The following is a 16,711-nucleotide window of genomic DNA, read 5'->3' as shown; positions in this document are numbered from 1 at the left end:
CACACACATGCACACACATCTTACATTTTTATTCAAGTCTAAATGGCTTGTTTTTAGTTAATTTCGCTTACCCCAAAAATGCATTCACTTCAAGATAAATTGTATTGTATGAAGATATTCTGACTTGTATCAAAACATTTTTTTGGTTCAAATAAGCAAAATGATATACCAGTGCAGGAATATATATTAGCCTGGTAAAACACACACACTCCCTAAATACACCTGTGTGTTTGTCCCTCCAGACCAGTGTTTCTAAGAAGCGTCTGGAAAAGTTCCTGGGAGGAGACGACCTGGACACCAACATCGTGCGTCACGACCCCAGCTTCAGTAGGTCAAGGGTCAAATGTCACACACTTTGAGCGAATGGAATGGCATCAGACACATGGAAACCATGTTTGTTGATGTATTTGATCCCATCCCACCGACACCGCCGTTAACATGAGCCCGCCCTCCCCAATTAAGATACCACCAACCTCCTGTGCCTCAAACGTGTGTCTATGTCTGTTCCCAGACACAGCCGTGAGTGTCTGTAATGGAACCTTCGCTTGGGAGAAACACGCTGAACCTGTTCTCAAAAAGTGAGTTTCTCTCCTCTATGGGTGCGTGTCTGTTTTAACAGAGAAGTCATATCAAATCAAAGTTTATTGTCATATGCACTGGATACAGCGTAGTGTACACAGTACAATGAATTGCTCACTTTCAGTTGAACCTCTCCTGTCAGTACAGCAGCAATTAAAAGTATAAAAAAAGCATCAAATAAATACTCAGATATGCATTGAGAGGTGTGGCTTTTGCAATCATCACCTCTGCTTTGTTAAACGTGTTGTGTGTGTCCGTGTTTGTGCATGTGTGTTTGTGTGTGTGTGTGTGTGTGTGTGTGTGTGTGTGTGTGTGTCAGTGTGTCATTGGAAATTAAGCCCGGCAAGCTGGTAGCAGTGGTGGGAGTGGTGGGTTCTGGTAAATCGTCTCTGATATCAGCAATGCTGGGAGAGATGCACAGCTCAAAGGGCTTCATCAATGTACAGGTAACACACACACACACACACACACACACACGCACGTCATGCAGGTAATTATAATCATAGTATTTACTGCTTTTATACTCACATTAAATACTCACATTTCTCAGTATGACCTATTTTAGTATGACCTATGACCTATATCAATAATCATTGATATGACAATAAATGACCAGTGAAATGTATTGTTTTTAACATGGTCAGCCATAGTAGTATGGCTTCCCTGGTTCAAATTAGGGTTAAGCTCCTTGCTCAAGGGCAACAAGGACAGAATTGTCATCTTGTCGGCTCAGTCATTTCAAACCCGCGACCCTTCGGTTACCGACTCATTGCTCTAACTGCTAGGCTACCTGCCTTTGGTTAGATACAGTGCTTGACGAAACTCACACCTCTGGTCCAAGTTGAAGATCTGCAGCCTCACAGTTAACCTTTCCAATGTAAGAACGCTGGAATAAAGTATGATTGCGCACGCTGCAGGTCGATGGAACCGTTTGCCAGTGATGTGAACTGAATTGGCTGCACCTCCTTGTTTGGATAGTGAAGCTTACATTTTAAATGTGTCTCTATACTCCAGCCCTTTGGAATTGAGATCAAAATGTTTTATATGAGGCCAAAGTACAGAATGTCACCTTTTTTTTTGAGGGCACGTTCATACATATCTGTTTAACCGTTTAGAAATGAAAGCTCTCTATGTATCTAATCCGCCATTGGAAGAAGTCATAAGTATTTGGACAAATTCACTTATAGTGTATTAAAGTAATCAAACGTTTATTATTTGGCCCCATATTCCAGGCACGCAATGACTATATCAGGCTTGTGACTCTGCAAAGTTGTTGGATGCATTTGTAGTTGGATTTGGTTGTTTGGGGTTAAGTTCTGCCCAATAGGAACTGAATGGTGAATGACGACTGCAGTCCTTTTCTTTCTAAGTGATTAGATGTTTCTGAATAATTCTAAATGATTCCGATATGCCACGATTAAGAAAAATGCCATGAGTGAGAAAGTTACAGAGGCTACAAAAACAAAACATGCTAACATCTCACCATTCCTAATAACAGGGGAGGTTAGCATTTTTTGGGGGGGCATTCACACTGATATAGGTCTACTGTATAAGGCTTTATGTCTGAGCTATGGACATGCCAAGCATTGTCAATAAGCAAGATTAAATTCACTATTGATTAGACCTAAAAAAGTCATTAATTTCAATCCAATTCTAATAAAAAGAAACAACAACTTGTTTTAAATAGGCTATGTCTAATTACAGTTACAGGCACCATAATTGTTTCCCATGGGCATAGAACATTCCAATCACATTTTATTAGGCCTAAGACAACGATGACTGTGGAACTTTTCACAGGAGCTGGGAAACTATCCAATATAAAGAGAAGGGGGGAATGTCCACTGCCTGTTACGGCTCCCAAATATATTTATAGCTAAGCTTACTATTGCTGTTGATATGGCCAGTAGTGAGCTATAACCAATTGTGTCACAGCTAACACCAGCTTGTGGTCAGTCTTAAATATCCCTAGTTGTGCTCACCGAATAAGGCCTATTGGTAGACGTTTTTAAGGAAACACCTCAAATATTTCCACCCCTTAAGTTAAATTGCAAAACTGATCTGCATTTGACAATTCCGCCTCCTTACCGCCAGCCGAAAATAGAGCCCTATAAGTGAATTTGTCCAAATACTTTACTGTTATATGTTCTGTACTGTTGCCTGACATTTTATTTCAAATTCAAAATGCTGGAGTATAGAGCCAAATTGAAAAACGCAGCTTTACTGTCAAAATACATATGGAGGACAAAGTAAAACTCTCTCTCCTCTTGCACTCTCTACCCTCCCTCTCTTCCCACCCACTCTCTTTCTCTCCTCCTTCTGCACTCACTCCCCTCCCTCTTTTCCTACCCACTCCCTCTCTCTGTCTCCTCTTCCGTCTCTGCTCTCTCCAGGGGTCGGTAGCCTTCGTGCCCCAACAGGCCTGGATCCAGAATGCCACTCTCAGGGACAACATCCTGTTTGGCTACCCACTGGAGGACTCTCGTTTCCAGGCTACGCTGGAGGCCTGCGCCCTGGGGCCCGACCTGGAGCTGCTGCCTGGGGGAGACCAGACTGAGATCGGGGAGAAGGTGAGAGATGACTGGATGGTCTGGAGGTGGTTAGGGGAGAGGGGCTGGTGCTAAGGAGCATGCACTGAGATTGAGTCTGCATCCCAAATGAATCATAGTCCGTCAGTAGGTACACTAAAAACAACAAATCCACGTGCCAGTGATGATGGACCATGTTTTTGATGGACACAGTTTTTCCATCAACACAGCTCATTTAAATGCAAAAACGATGTTCTATCTCTATCGATAACAGCGTCTCTCATGTCCAGCTAATGACCATGGTGGGGTAAAACCCAAGAAGTAATCTGTACAGATAATTTAAATGCCAATGCCATAGAGATTCAACTATGTTTTCTCTCTATAGCTAATGGCGTCTCTCGTGTCCAGGTAATGACCTCCGTATGTCCCCGTTTCCCTTCCCTCTCCTCCGCTCTCTTCTCCTCCCTTCCCTTCCCCTCTCATTTCCTCCCCCAGGGTATAAACCTGTCCGGGGGTCAGAAGCAGCGTGTGAGCCTGGCCAGGGCGGCCTACAGCCAGGCTGACGTTTACCTGCTGGATGACCCTCTCTCAGCTGTAGACTCTCATGTGGGCAAACATCTGTTTGAGGAGGTGGTGGGACCTAAAGGCATACTCAAAGATAAGGTGAGTAGAATGGCTAACCAAATAAATTTGCTAAATTAGATCAATAGACAGATAGATTAATGAATGGATGGACGGACAGATGTCCTATCTCTCTGATCCCTCCGTGGACTTGTGACCCATGGAGTACAGTTTTTCTCTTTCTCCTCCTCCCATTTCTCCTGCCCAACATCCTCTCATCTCCTCCCTCTTCTCCTCCTCCTCATCCTCTTCCTTATCCTCCTCCTCTCTTACTCTTTCTCCCTCTGTAGACCCGTATCTTGGTGACCCATGGGGTGAGTTTCCTGCCCTACGTGGACGAGATCGTTGTACTGAAAGAGGGATGTGTTTCTGAGGTCGGGTCATACCAAAGTCTCAAGGACAGCAAGGGGGCTTTCTCTGAGTTCCTGGACACCTATGCTAAAGACGAGGGCAAGAAACACACTGGTGAGTGTGTGTGTATAACTGGCTTTGTGTTTGTGTTTGTGTAACGGCAGTGTGTGTGTGTGTGTATAACTGGTTGTGTGTGTGTGTTTATCAACAGATCCAACCTCTGATGGTGAGGAGGTGGGGCTAGTCCCTGATTTACAGGATCCTCAGGCCGACACCCCTCCTGAAGACATCGTCTCAATGACCCTGAGGAGAGAGAGCAGCATCCGACGCAGCCAACGCAATGGAAGGTATGAGAGAGAGAGAGCAAAAGAGAAAGAGGGAGAAAGCGTCTGAAATTACTCATCAGTTCAGAGCCAGATCCCTGGGTGGTTAAAGGGTGGACAAAAAAGCAGCACTTCACAGCCATTTTTAATAAACGGGCTCTGGAGAGGCGAAGGTCAAGTCATGCGTCTTCCGAAACATGACACCCCAAAACTTGCTTCTTAACACCCACCCGCACCAACGTGTTGGAGGAAACGCAGTTCAACTGACGACCGAAGTCAGACTGCAAGTGCCCGGCCAGCCACAAGGAGTCGCTAGAGCACGATGAGACAAGTAAAGCTTCCTCAGCCAAACTCTTCCCTAGCCCGGACAATGCTGGGACAATTGTGCACCGCCCAATGGGACACCGCCTGGGATCGATCCCGGGTCTGTAACGACGCCCAAAGCACTGCGATGCAGTGCCTTAGACCACTGTGCTATGCCTCTCTGCATCTACCGTATGTAAAAATCTGGGTAAAAGATGGAAAGGAATGTATGTCTTATTCAGTACATGTAGTAATTGCTTGCTTTCTAATGTCAAAAAATCTAAAAGATTGTTAGACAAGCTACTATAACTTAATTGATAGCCTGAAATGGATTCAAGCAAGTTATTGCTATAGTTTTTTGTATGAATATTATGAATTACAATACATACAACACAATCAAACTAACCAAACAACAAAACACACCTCATGCAAACATGACACATTGTTCTCTCTCATCCTGGTCCAAGAAATTTGACTCATTAAGGTACATTTCTATACTTTCCTTTATTTTCTTTGCATATCACATTTTCATCCTAACAATAAATCAAAATAAGAATATTGCATATATGGACGGGCAGCAAAGACATTTCAAAAACAAAAAAATATAAATAGTTACTTAAAATTATGAATAATTATAAAGTTGCTCATTATATACAGTGGGGCAAAAAAGTATTTAGTCAGCCACCAATTGTGCAAGTTCTCCCACTTAAAAAGATGAGAGAGGTACACTTCAACTATGACAGACAAAATGAGAAAAAAAAATCCAGAAAATCACATTGTAGGATTTTTAATGAATTTATTTGCAAATTATGGTGGAAAATAAGTATTTTGTCACCTACAAACAAGCAAGATTTCTGGCTCTCACAGACCTGTAACTTCTTCTTTAAGAGGCTCCTCTGTCCTCCACTTGTTACCTGTATTAATGGCACCTGTTTGTTATTAGTATAAAAGACAACTGTCCACAACCTCAAACAGTCACACTCCAAACTCCACTATGGCCAAGACCAAAGAGCTGTCAAATTACACCAGAAACAAAATTGTAGACCTGCACCAGGCTGGGAAGACTGAATCTGCAATAGGTAAGCAGCTTGGTTTGAAGAAATCAACTGTGGGAAATGTAGGAAATGGAAGACATACAAGACCACTGATAATCTCCCTCAATCTGGGGCTCCACGCAAGATCTCACCCCGTGGGGTCAAAATGATCACAAGAACGGTGAGCAAAAATCCCAGAACCACACGGGGGGACCTAGTGAATGACCTGCAGAGAGCTGGGACCAAAGTAACAAAGCCTACCATCAGTTAATTCACTCCGCCGCCAGGGACTCAAATCCTGCAGTGCCAGACGTGTCCCCCTGCTTAAGCCAGTACATGTCCAGGCCCATCTGAAGTTTGCTAGAGAGCATTTGGATGATCCAGAAGAAGATTGGGAGAATGTTATATGGTCAGATGAAACCAAAATATAACTTTTTGGTAAAAACTCAACTCGTCGTGTTTGGAGGACAAAGAATGCTGAGTTGCATCCAAATAACACCATACCTACTGTGAAGCATGGGGGTTTAAACATCATGCTTTGGGCTGTTTTTCTGCAAAGGAACCAGAACGACTGATCCGTGTAAAGGAAAGAATGAATGGGGCCATGTATCGTGAGATTTTGAGTGAAAACCTCCTTCCTTCCAGGGCATTGAAGATGAAACGTGGCTGGGTCTTTCAGCATGACAATGATCCCAAACACACCGCCCGGGCAACGAAGGAGTGGCTTCGTAAGAAGCATTTCAAGGTCCTGGAGTGGCCTAGCCAGTCTCCATATCTCAACCCCATAGAAAATCTTTGGAGGGAGTTGAAAGTCCGTGTTGACCAGCAACAGCCCCAAAACATCACTGCTCTAGAGGTGATCTGCATGGAGGAATGGGCCAAAATACCAGCAACAGTGTGTGAAAACCTTGTGAAGACTTACAGAAAACATTTGACCTCTGTCATTGCCAACAAAGGGTATGTAAGAAAGTATTGAGATAAACTTTTGTTATTGACCAAATACTTAATTTGCAAATAAATTCATAAAAAATCCTACAATGTGATTTTCTGGATTTTTTTCTCATTTTGTCTGTCATAGTTGAAGTGTACCTATGATGAAAATTACAGGCCTCTCTCATATTTTTAAGTGGGAGAACTTGCACAATTGGTGGCTGACTAAATACTTTTTTGCCCCACATTACATGATTGTTATGAATGACATATTATTGATTTGTATAATGAATTGTATCCATACACATGATTGGCGCCGGAGGAGATGGCTGCTGTTTTAGGGCTCCTAACCGATTATTTTGCACATAATGTTTCTACCACCATCTTGAATAACCGAGAGCTTCTGGATATCAGAACAGCGATTACTCACCTCGTACTGGACAAATATGTTTTCTTTAACGAGTTGGACACAAAGCGTTTACTTCAGAGATATAGGTGTCAGAGATATAGGTGTCGTAGGTCGGGATTCCTTGTAAGAATCCGACGGCGAGTGGGTAACCTGCCTCTACCATCAGTCCTGTTTGCCAACGTGCAATCATTGGATAATAAACTGGATGAGCTCCGATCAAGACTATACTACCAACAGGACATTAAAAACTGGAATATCTTATGTTTCATCGAGTCGTGGCTGAACGACGACATGGATAACAAACAGCTGGCTGGATTTTCAGAGCATCGGCAAGATAGAATAGTTGCCTCCGGTAAGACAAGGGGTGGTGGTCTGTGTATATTTGTCAATAACAGCTGGTGCACAAAATGTGATATTAATGAAGTCTCAATGTTTTTCTCGCCCGAGGGAGATTATCTAATGATAAGCTGTAGACCACGCTATTTAGCAAGAGAGTTTTCATCTCTATTTTTCGTAGCTGTCTATTTACCGCCACAAACCACTGTTGGCACGAAGACAGTACTCAACGAGCTGTTTTAGACCATAAGCAAACAAGAAAATGCTCATCCAGAGGCGGCGCTCCTAGTGGCCGGGGACTTGCAGGGAAACTTAAATCCGTTTTACCCAATCTCTACCAGCTTTCTACCAGCATGTTACATGAGCAACCAGAGGAAAGAAAACTCTAGACCACCTTTACTCCATACAGAGCGCTCCATTTGGCAAATCTGACCATAACTCTATCCTCCTGATTCCTGCTTACAAGCAAAAACTAAAGCAGGAAGTACCAGTGACTCGCTCAATACAGAAATGGTCAGATAACACAGATACTAAGCTACAGGACTGTTTTGCTAGTATAGACTGGAATATGTTCTGGGATTCTTCCGATGGCATTGTGGAGTACACCACATCAGTCATTGGCTTCATCAATAAGTGCATCGATGACGTCGTCCCCACAGTGACCGTACGTACCCCAACCAGAAACCATGGATAACAAGGCAGCATCTGCACTAAGCTGCCGCTTTCAAGGAGCGGGACTCTAACCCGGACGTTTATAAGAAATCAAGCTCTGCCCTCCGATGAACCATCAAACAGGCAGAGCGTCAATACAGGACTAATATTGAATCCTACTACACCGTCTCCGAAGCTTGTCGGATGTGGCAGGGCATGCAAACTATTACGGACAACAAAGGGAAGCACAACAGTGAGCCCAGTGACATGAGCCTATCAGATGAACTAAATTACTTACATGTTGGCTTCGAGGCAAGCACCACTGAAGCATCCATGAGAGCACCAGCTGTTCTGGATGACTGTGTGATCACACTCTCCATAGCCGATGTGAGTAAGATCTTAAAACAGGTCAACATTCACAAGGCCGCAGGGCCAGATGGATTACCAGGACTTGTACTCCGAGCATGCGCTGACCAACTAGCAAGTGTCTTCACTGACATTTTCAACCTGTCACTGACCGAGTCTGTAATACCAACATGTTTCAAGCAGACCACCATAGTCCCTGTGCCCAAGAACACCAAGGTAACCATGTCTGTAGTCAAGTGATTTGAAAGGCTGGTCATCGCTCACATCAACACCATTGTCCCAGAAACCCTAGACGCACTCCAATTGGCATAACGACCCAACAGATCCACAGACGACGCAATCTCTATTCCACAGTGTCCTTTCCCACCTTGACTAAAGGAACACCGTCGTGAGAATTCTATTAATTGACTACTGCTCAGCGTTCAACACCATAGTGCCCTCAGAGCTCATCACTAAGCTAAGGACCCTGGAACTAAACACCTCCCTCTGCATCTGGATCCTGGACTTCCTGACGGGCCGCCCCCCCCCCCCCCCCAGGTGGTAAGGGTAGCCACGCTGATCCTCAACACAGGGGCCCCTCAGGTGTGTGTGCTTAGTTCCCTCCTGTACTCCCTGTTGACCCATGACTACATGGCCAAGCACGACTCCAAAACAATCATTAAGTTTACTGACGACACAGCAGTGGTTGGCCTGATTCCTGACAACGATGAGACAGCCTAAAGGGAGGAGGTCAGAGACCTGGCAGTGTGCCACCAAGATTACAACCTCTCCCTCAATGTGTTCAAGACAAAGGAGATGATCGTGGACTATAGGAAAAGGAAGGCGGCGCACGCCCCGATTCTCATCGACGGGGCTGTAGTGGAATGGGTCGAGAGCTTCAGGTTCCTTGGTGTCCACATCACCAATCAACTGTCATGATCCAAACACATCAAGACAGTCGTGAAGATGGCACGACAATGCCTATTCCCCCTCAGGAGACCGAAAAGATTTGGCATGGGTCCTCAGATCCTCAAATTTATACAGCTGCACCATCGAGAGCATCCTGACTGGTTGCATCCCCGCCTGGTATGGCAACTGCTCAGCCTACGACCGCAAGGCACTACAGAAAGGAAACCAACGTGGTCAGTTGAACTCAAAGGGTGAATAACTTTCCTAAGTATGTTTGCTAATAATTTAGAAAGTATCTTAAAATCAACATTCAGTAAAGTGATTGGTCTATGGTTAAAGCATTGAGACAGCTATTTCCCCGCTTTATCAATAAGTGCTATAGTTACATCAGCAGTAGTTCCATTTACAAAACCATTATCCCAAAAATAATAGTACACTCTAAGCAGTACTGGTGAAATAAAGTATAGTTGCAAACTGCTTATGAAATTTTATATAAACATCACTTCCCAGTGCGTCTAATTTTGGTAGCTCTAAAATGGCATCTGGGATTTCTTGTATTGAAATTGGTTCATCCAATTGCGGCTTAAACTCATCATGCAACTTTGGTAACTTAATGCAATCCAAAAAATTCTAAAGATCTTTCTCACTACAATAGGTTTTTGAGTTGTACAAATACTTACATAAGTTTTCAGACCCTTTACTCAATACTTTGTTGAAGCACCTTTGGCAGCGATTACAGCCTCGAGTCTTCTTGGGTATGACGCTACAGGCTTGGCATACCTGTATTTGGGGAGTTTCTCCCATTCTTCTATGCAGATCCTCTCAAGGTCTGTCAGGTTGATGGGGAGTGTCGCTGCACAGCTATTTTCAGGTCCCTCCAGAGATGTTCGATTTGGTTCAAGCCCGGGCTCTAGCTGGGCAACTCAAGGACATTCAGAGACTTGTCACGAAGCCACTCCTGTGTTGTCTTGGCTGTGTGCTTAGGGTCGTCCTGTTGGAAGGTGAACCTTCAACCCAGTCTGAGGTCCTGAGCGCTCTGGAGCAGGTTTTTATTAAGGATCTACCTTTCCCTCGATCCTGACTAGTCTCCCAGTCCATGCCACTGAAAAACATCCCCACAGCATGATGCTGCAACCACCATGCTTCACCGTAGGGATGGTGCCAGGGTTCCTCCAGATGTGACGCTTGGCATTCAGGCCAAGGAGTTCAATCTTGGTTTCATCAAATAAAATCACACGCACCGAATACAACAGATGCAGAGCTTACGGTGAAATGCTTACTTACAAGCCCTTAACCAACAGTGCAGTTTTAAGAAAAATACCTACAATAATAAGATATAAAAGTAACAAATAATTAAAGAGCAGCAGTAATATAACAATAGCGAGACTATATACAAATCAAATTTCAAATCAAATGTATTTATATAGCCCTTCTTACATCAGCTGATATATCAAAGTGCTGTACAGAAACCTAGCCAAAAACCCCAAATAGCAAGCAATGCAGGTGTAGAAGCACGGTGGCTAGGAAAAACTCAGTAGAAAGGGCAAAACCTAGGAAGAAACCTAGAGAAGAACCAGGCTTTGAGGGGTGGCCAGTCCTCTTCTGGCTGTGCCAGGTGGTACCGTTACAGAGTCAGTGTGCGGGTGCACCGGTTAGTCAAGGTAATTGAGGTAATATGTACATGTAGGTAGAGTTATTAAAGTGACTATGCATAGATAATAAACAGAGTAGCAGCAGCGTAAAATATAAGGGGGGGAATGAAAATTGTGTGGGCAGCCATTTGATTAGATGTTCATGGCTTGGGGTTAGAAGCTGTTTAGAAGCCTCTTGGACCTAGACTTGGCGCTCTGGTACCACTTGTCGTGCGGTAGCTGAGAGAACAGTCTATGACTATGGTGGCTGGAGTCTTTGACAATTTTTAGGGCCTTCCTCTGTTACCGCCATGTATAGAGGTCCTGGATGGCAGGAAGCTTAGCACAGACCAGAGACTCTGTTTCTCATGGTCTGAGAGTCTTTAGGTGCCTTTTGGCAAACTGCAAGCGGGCTGTCATTTGCCTTTTACTGAGGAGTGGTTTCAGTCTGGCTACTCTACCATAAAGGCCTGACTGGTGAAGTGCTGCAGAGATGGTTGTCCTTCTGGAAGGTTCTCCCATCTCCACAGAAGAACTCTAGGGCTCTGTCAGAGTGACCATCGGGTTCTTGGTCACCTACCTGACCAAGGCCCTTCTCCCCAGATTGCTCAGTTTAGCCAGGCGGCCAGCTCTAGGAAGGGTTTTGTGGTTCCAAACTTCTTCCATTGTTCCTGGGGACCTTCAATGCTGCAGACATTTTTAGGTACCCTTCCCCAGATCTCTTCCTAGAAACAATCCTGTTTTGGAGCTCTGTGGACAATTCCTTCGACATCATGGCTTGGTTTTTGCTCTGACATGCACTGTCAACTGTGGGACTTATATAGACAGGTGTGTGCCTTTCCAAATCATGTCCAATCAATTGAATTTACCACAAGTGGACTCAAATCAAGTTGTGATGGATGATCAATGGAAACAGGATGCACCTGAGCTCAATTTCGAGTCTCATAGCAAAGAGTCTGAATACTTATTTAAATTTATTTCAGTTTTTGCGTTGTCATTATGGGTTATTGTGTGTGGATTGATGAGGGACATTTTTTTCATCCATTTTAGAATAAGGCTGTAACGTAACAAAATGTGGAAAAAGTGAAGGGGCCTGAATTCTCTCCGAATGCACTGTAATTACCTAATTCTAGCACTTTAATTTTCCTTTCCAACTCAGTTTCTTGTTCAAGTCGTTTCCTCTTTTTCCAGCCAGAATAACCTTGGATTGTACCCTTGAAAATGACCTTCATAAAATTGCTAGGTGTTTAGTAGTATTACAGAGAAACAACAACAAAAATAGTTTATTTTTAATAACAAAACAAAGCTGAGGGCATGACCCCTCTGCAAACAGAGTGCAGGCTGGAGAGAGAGAGAGAGAGAGTGGGAGACAAAGACCTTATTTAGGCCTACTGCCATTGTCACTTCATTACATCATTTGTGAATGACTACATCTTCTCTCTTTCCCATCCTTCCATCTTCTACAGTGAGAATTTTTTATTAGTTCATTCCAACTTCAAAACATTTTCTCCTCCAATGCCACTGACATTTAAGTGTTTGTGTTTATTATCAAATATACACTCACACTTTCCTCACATTTTCTCCATCAACACACCTCTTCTCACGATCTCTCTGTGTGTGTGTGTGTGTTTCCCAGTGTTAGGTTGAGAAAGAACAGTTCCCTAAAGAAACCGAAGCCACCTGCTGATGACGAGACCAAGAAAGGCCAGAGGCTGATCGAGAAGGAAACCATGGAGACGGGACAGGTATATTGTGGGCTGTGTATTATGGCCTGTATTGACTTAGAGCCTTGGTATGGAGGTGGGAAAAGTAAGACCACTTACTGTTTGTAGAACCCTGCAATAACCCAAAATCAAATGCACTAATCTACAAACTCAGTGGCAACTGGTCATTCAAGGAATGAGAAATCATATGCACTCCAAAGAGTCCTTCTAGTTCTAATAATAGTAGTAATAACCCCAATACATCCTGTTGAAATTATAATTTGTTTAATATTAAAAGATAAAACGCATCCAGAGAAAAAACCCCATCTAACAGTAAATATTCTCTCTTTGAAGTGTATATACAGTACCAGTCAATAGTTTGGACACACCTCCTCATTCAAGGGTTTTTCTTTTTCTTTTATACTATTTTTTATTTATTATTTTCTACATTGTAGAATAATAGTGAAGACATCTAAACTGTAATGTGTACGCTAGGAGTCGGGAAGCAAGTACAGGGAGTGATTAAAAAAAGAAAAGAAACATGGAACAAAACAAGAACCTCGAGTAGCGTGCAAATATGAAACAGTCAATGACGCCTGGGGAAAGAACCAAAGGGATTGACAGATATAGGGGAGGTAATCAGGAAGGTGATGGAGTCCAGGTGAGTCTCATCAGGTGCATATGCGCGTAACAATGATGGCAGGTCTGCGTAATAATGAATAAAATGGCAACGTCGAGTGCAAAAGAGGAGGAGCAGTAGTAGACGTGACACAAAACTATGAAATAACACATATGGAATCATGTAGTAACCAAAAAAGTGTTAAACAAATCAAAATATATTTTATATTTGAGATTCTTCAAAGTAGCCTCGATGACAGGTTTGCCACTCTTGGCATTCTCTCAACCAGCTTTATGAGGTAGTCACCTGGGTTGTAATTTCAATTAACAGATGTGCCTTGTAAATTTGTGGATTTTCTTTCCTTCTTAACGAGTTTGAGCCAATCAGTTGTGTTGTGACAAGGTAGGGGTGATATACAGAAGATGGCCCTATTTGGTAAAAGACCAAGTCCATATTATGGCAAGAACAGCTCACATAAGCAAAGAGAAACGACAGTCCATCATTACTACAAGACATGAAGGTCAGTCAATTCTGAAAATGTCAGGACAGTCGCAAAAACCATCAAGCGCTATGATGAAACTGGCTCTCATGAGGCCCGCCACAGGAAAGGAATGGTGCCAGGGTTCCTCCAGATGTGACGCTTGGTGTCCAAACTTTTGACTGGTACTGTAGTTAAAATACATCCATCATTCTCTCTTTGTTGTCTCTCTCTCAATTCATTTAAATTCAAGGTGCTTTATTGGCATGAAATATCATATTATTATCTTTCTCCCTCTCTCTCTGTCTCTTTTTCTCTCCCCAGGTGAAGTTCTCGGTGTATCTCCAGTACCTACGTGCAATGGGCTGGGGCTACTCCACCATGTTCTTCCTAGTGTACTTCATCCAGAACGTTGCTTTCATTGGTCAGAACCTCTGGCTGAGTGACTGGACCAATGACGCGGAGGATTACTACAATAAGACCTACCCCAACTGGAAGAGGGACACTCGGATTGGTGTATTCGGTGCGCTAGGCGTGGCTCAAGGTAAGAGGAGAAGAAGCGAAAGAGCAAAGTTGCTTCATTGACCATGTTAAAGGCCCCTTATGAAGTAGGTGAGAGTGAGAGAATAATAATACTGTGTTGTCCATTTGTAGAAATGGAAATGTGCTTTTTGGTAGATTTTTTTGTAACCCCCCCAAGACACACACACCTGCTTTATTAAAATGGTCTCTTCTCCTCACAACAGGTGTATTTGTATTCATGGGCACCCTGCTCCTGGCTAACGGCTCTATCAATGCGTCTCGTATCCTTCACTCCCGGCTGCTCAACAACATTCTACGTGTTCCCATGATGTTCTTTGACACTACCCCATCCGGCAGGGTTGTCAACCGCTTTGCCAAGGTATAGGGGACAAACCTGCTCATTAGGCACCAAATGAGCAAAAAAAAACAGACTGAAACACAAAGCGACTATCTGGACTTCGGTCACAAATGTTTTCTTTTGCAAAATGTTTTAAAACGCTTTCTGCTGCTTGCCCTAATGAACGTAGCCCTGGCATATTTGAATATTACATGACCCCTGCGTTCGCTTTAACCTGGTTGGTGATGCCAATTATCGTTTGATGTCGCATCCTGTTTTCTGTTGTAGGACATATTCACAGTGGACGAGGCCATCCCCCAATCGTTTCGTTCGTGGATCATGTGTTTCCTGGGTGTGCTTGGAACACTGTTTGTCATCTGCCTGGCCACACCCATTTTCACCGCCATCATCATCCCTCTGGCTGTGGTCTACTACTTCGTTCAGGTAGAAAGAGAGAAAGGAGTGTGTGGATGGGTGGGGTAGGAGGAGAGAGGGAGGGAAAGGGACTGAGCAATGATGTATATAAACCCTAGATGACAACAAGGGGGGTGCTGTTTTGAAGCCACTATGCAGCCATTTTTGTACTGCTCCACCATTGTAAAACATTTAGGAAGCAAAATAAATGCATTTATTAATGGTAACATACATTTTTGCCAAGTATATAGGTATGTATATTCTAGTACAGACACCTTAATGCATACTTTTAAAAATGTCGCCTCATTCCTTGAGTTGTGTTTTCATTTTGAATTTAAACAAGGTGGTTGAGCCCTGAGCCGCCTTGTGCTGGCCTTCTGGGTAGGGTGTGTCTTTGTGCTAAATCCTACCCACTCTAACAACTCTGCTATCATGGCCCTGGAGCTGGAGAGGAAGTGAAAGTCGCTTGCAAACTACAGCCGCCAGAAACAAACACAGAGCAGATGATGCCAACAAGCTAACTTGTTTGCAGATAAACATTTTCAGAACATTTCGACAGAAATAGGCATAATTCTCAGTTCTTGGATCTGAATGCAGTTGAACATTGCAATACATTTTGAAAGATGGACTGGTAGGTAAGTGCTGGGTTGTGTTTTTAGAATGCTAGCTAGCTAGGTATGTTAGCTGCTAACCTTAGTGTGTTCAATGTTCAAACTAGCTAACATGGGTACTCTGTATTAGGACTGTTTTGTACTCAAAGGAATCTAATGATAGATACATCATGTCACTACACTGCATGAACCCCACAAGATACCCAATGCCTTTATTTAAACTAGCTAATGTTAGCTAGCTAGCTAAAACTAGATATGCAGATTGTTGACATAAAGTGTGTTTGGTTTGTAGATGATAATGTCATGCAGATCAGCCATTGTTTACTTGACTGGCCATGTTCAATATTCTTTCAGTCCTTTAAACTGGGAAGTTCAAAGTAGGAATCAATGCCATGCGACATAGGCAATGTGCTGAACAGGCAAGCTTCATGTAATTAACTATTTTGGTAAATTAGCAACAAAATAATTATTGAATCACAAAGCATAACAACTTCTACAACCTCAGGTTCCCTTGAAGTCAGACTGTCTCCACCAGTATCTCCCTGAAAAATACATGTTTGTTTGATATTACTGTACCGAAAGTTAAAGAGAGATTATTTTTTTGGCGGTGGTTCTGGGACGAAAATGCTGTAGACCATCTAGCTAACTAGCATTATCATCTACAAACCAAACACACTCATGTCAACAATCTGCAAATCTAGCTCTAGCTAGCTAACGTTAACTATTTGAAATGAAGGCATTGGGCATCTTGTGGGGTTCATGCAGTGTAGCTACATGATGTGGCTATCGTTAGATTATTTTGAGTACAAAACAGTTTGAATACAGAAGATGTTAGCTAGCTAGCTTGAACACTGAACACACTAAGGTTAGCAGCTAACGTAGCTAGCTAGCTAGGATGCTATAAACACAACCCATCACCCAAATTAGTTTTTATTGAGTTTCTATTTCCCAAATTAACTCAAAGAATATCAGAATATCGATTTTACAACAGCCGCTAATTAATCAGTTACCTCTACAGTCTCGTTCTGAACGTCGCATAATCTGGGAATCTGCACGGACCCGGGTCTCACCAATGAGTTC

The 16,711-nt window shown here is 43.1% G+C and overlaps 1 protein-coding gene across 3 annotated transcripts in view; it reads left to right on the top strand.

Annotated features, from left to right (window-relative positions):
* abcc2 (ATP binding cassette subfamily C member 2) overlaps positions 1–16,711 on the top strand; it is a 65,940-nt gene that overhangs the window by 25,582 nt on the left and 23,647 nt on the right. For all 3 annotated transcript variants that reach the window (XM_021604527.3, XM_090231754.1, NM_001124655.1), the window contains 11 exon segments: positions 243–327; positions 512–578; positions 899–1,025; positions 2,970–3,146; positions 3,600–3,767; positions 4,016–4,190; positions 4,288–4,423; positions 12,584–12,692; positions 14,072–14,291; positions 14,494–14,648; positions 14,895–15,050. In XM_021604527.3, coding sequence (XP_021460202.3) covers positions 243–327; positions 512–578; positions 899–1,025; positions 2,970–3,146; positions 3,600–3,767; positions 4,016–4,190; positions 4,288–4,423; positions 12,584–12,692; positions 14,072–14,291; positions 14,494–14,648; positions 14,895–15,050 — 1,575 coding nt within the window.

This window comes from Oncorhynchus mykiss, chromosome 1 (genome assembly GCF_057628025.1).
Source record: "Oncorhynchus mykiss isolate SJ-2025 chromosome 1, ASM5762802v1, whole genome shotgun sequence".
Taxonomy (NCBI): Eukaryota; Metazoa; Chordata; class Actinopteri; order Salmoniformes; family Salmonidae; genus Oncorhynchus; species Oncorhynchus mykiss.
The sequence above is the reverse complement of the archived record's forward strand: the minus strand, read 5'-3'. Positions and strand labels throughout refer to the sequence as shown.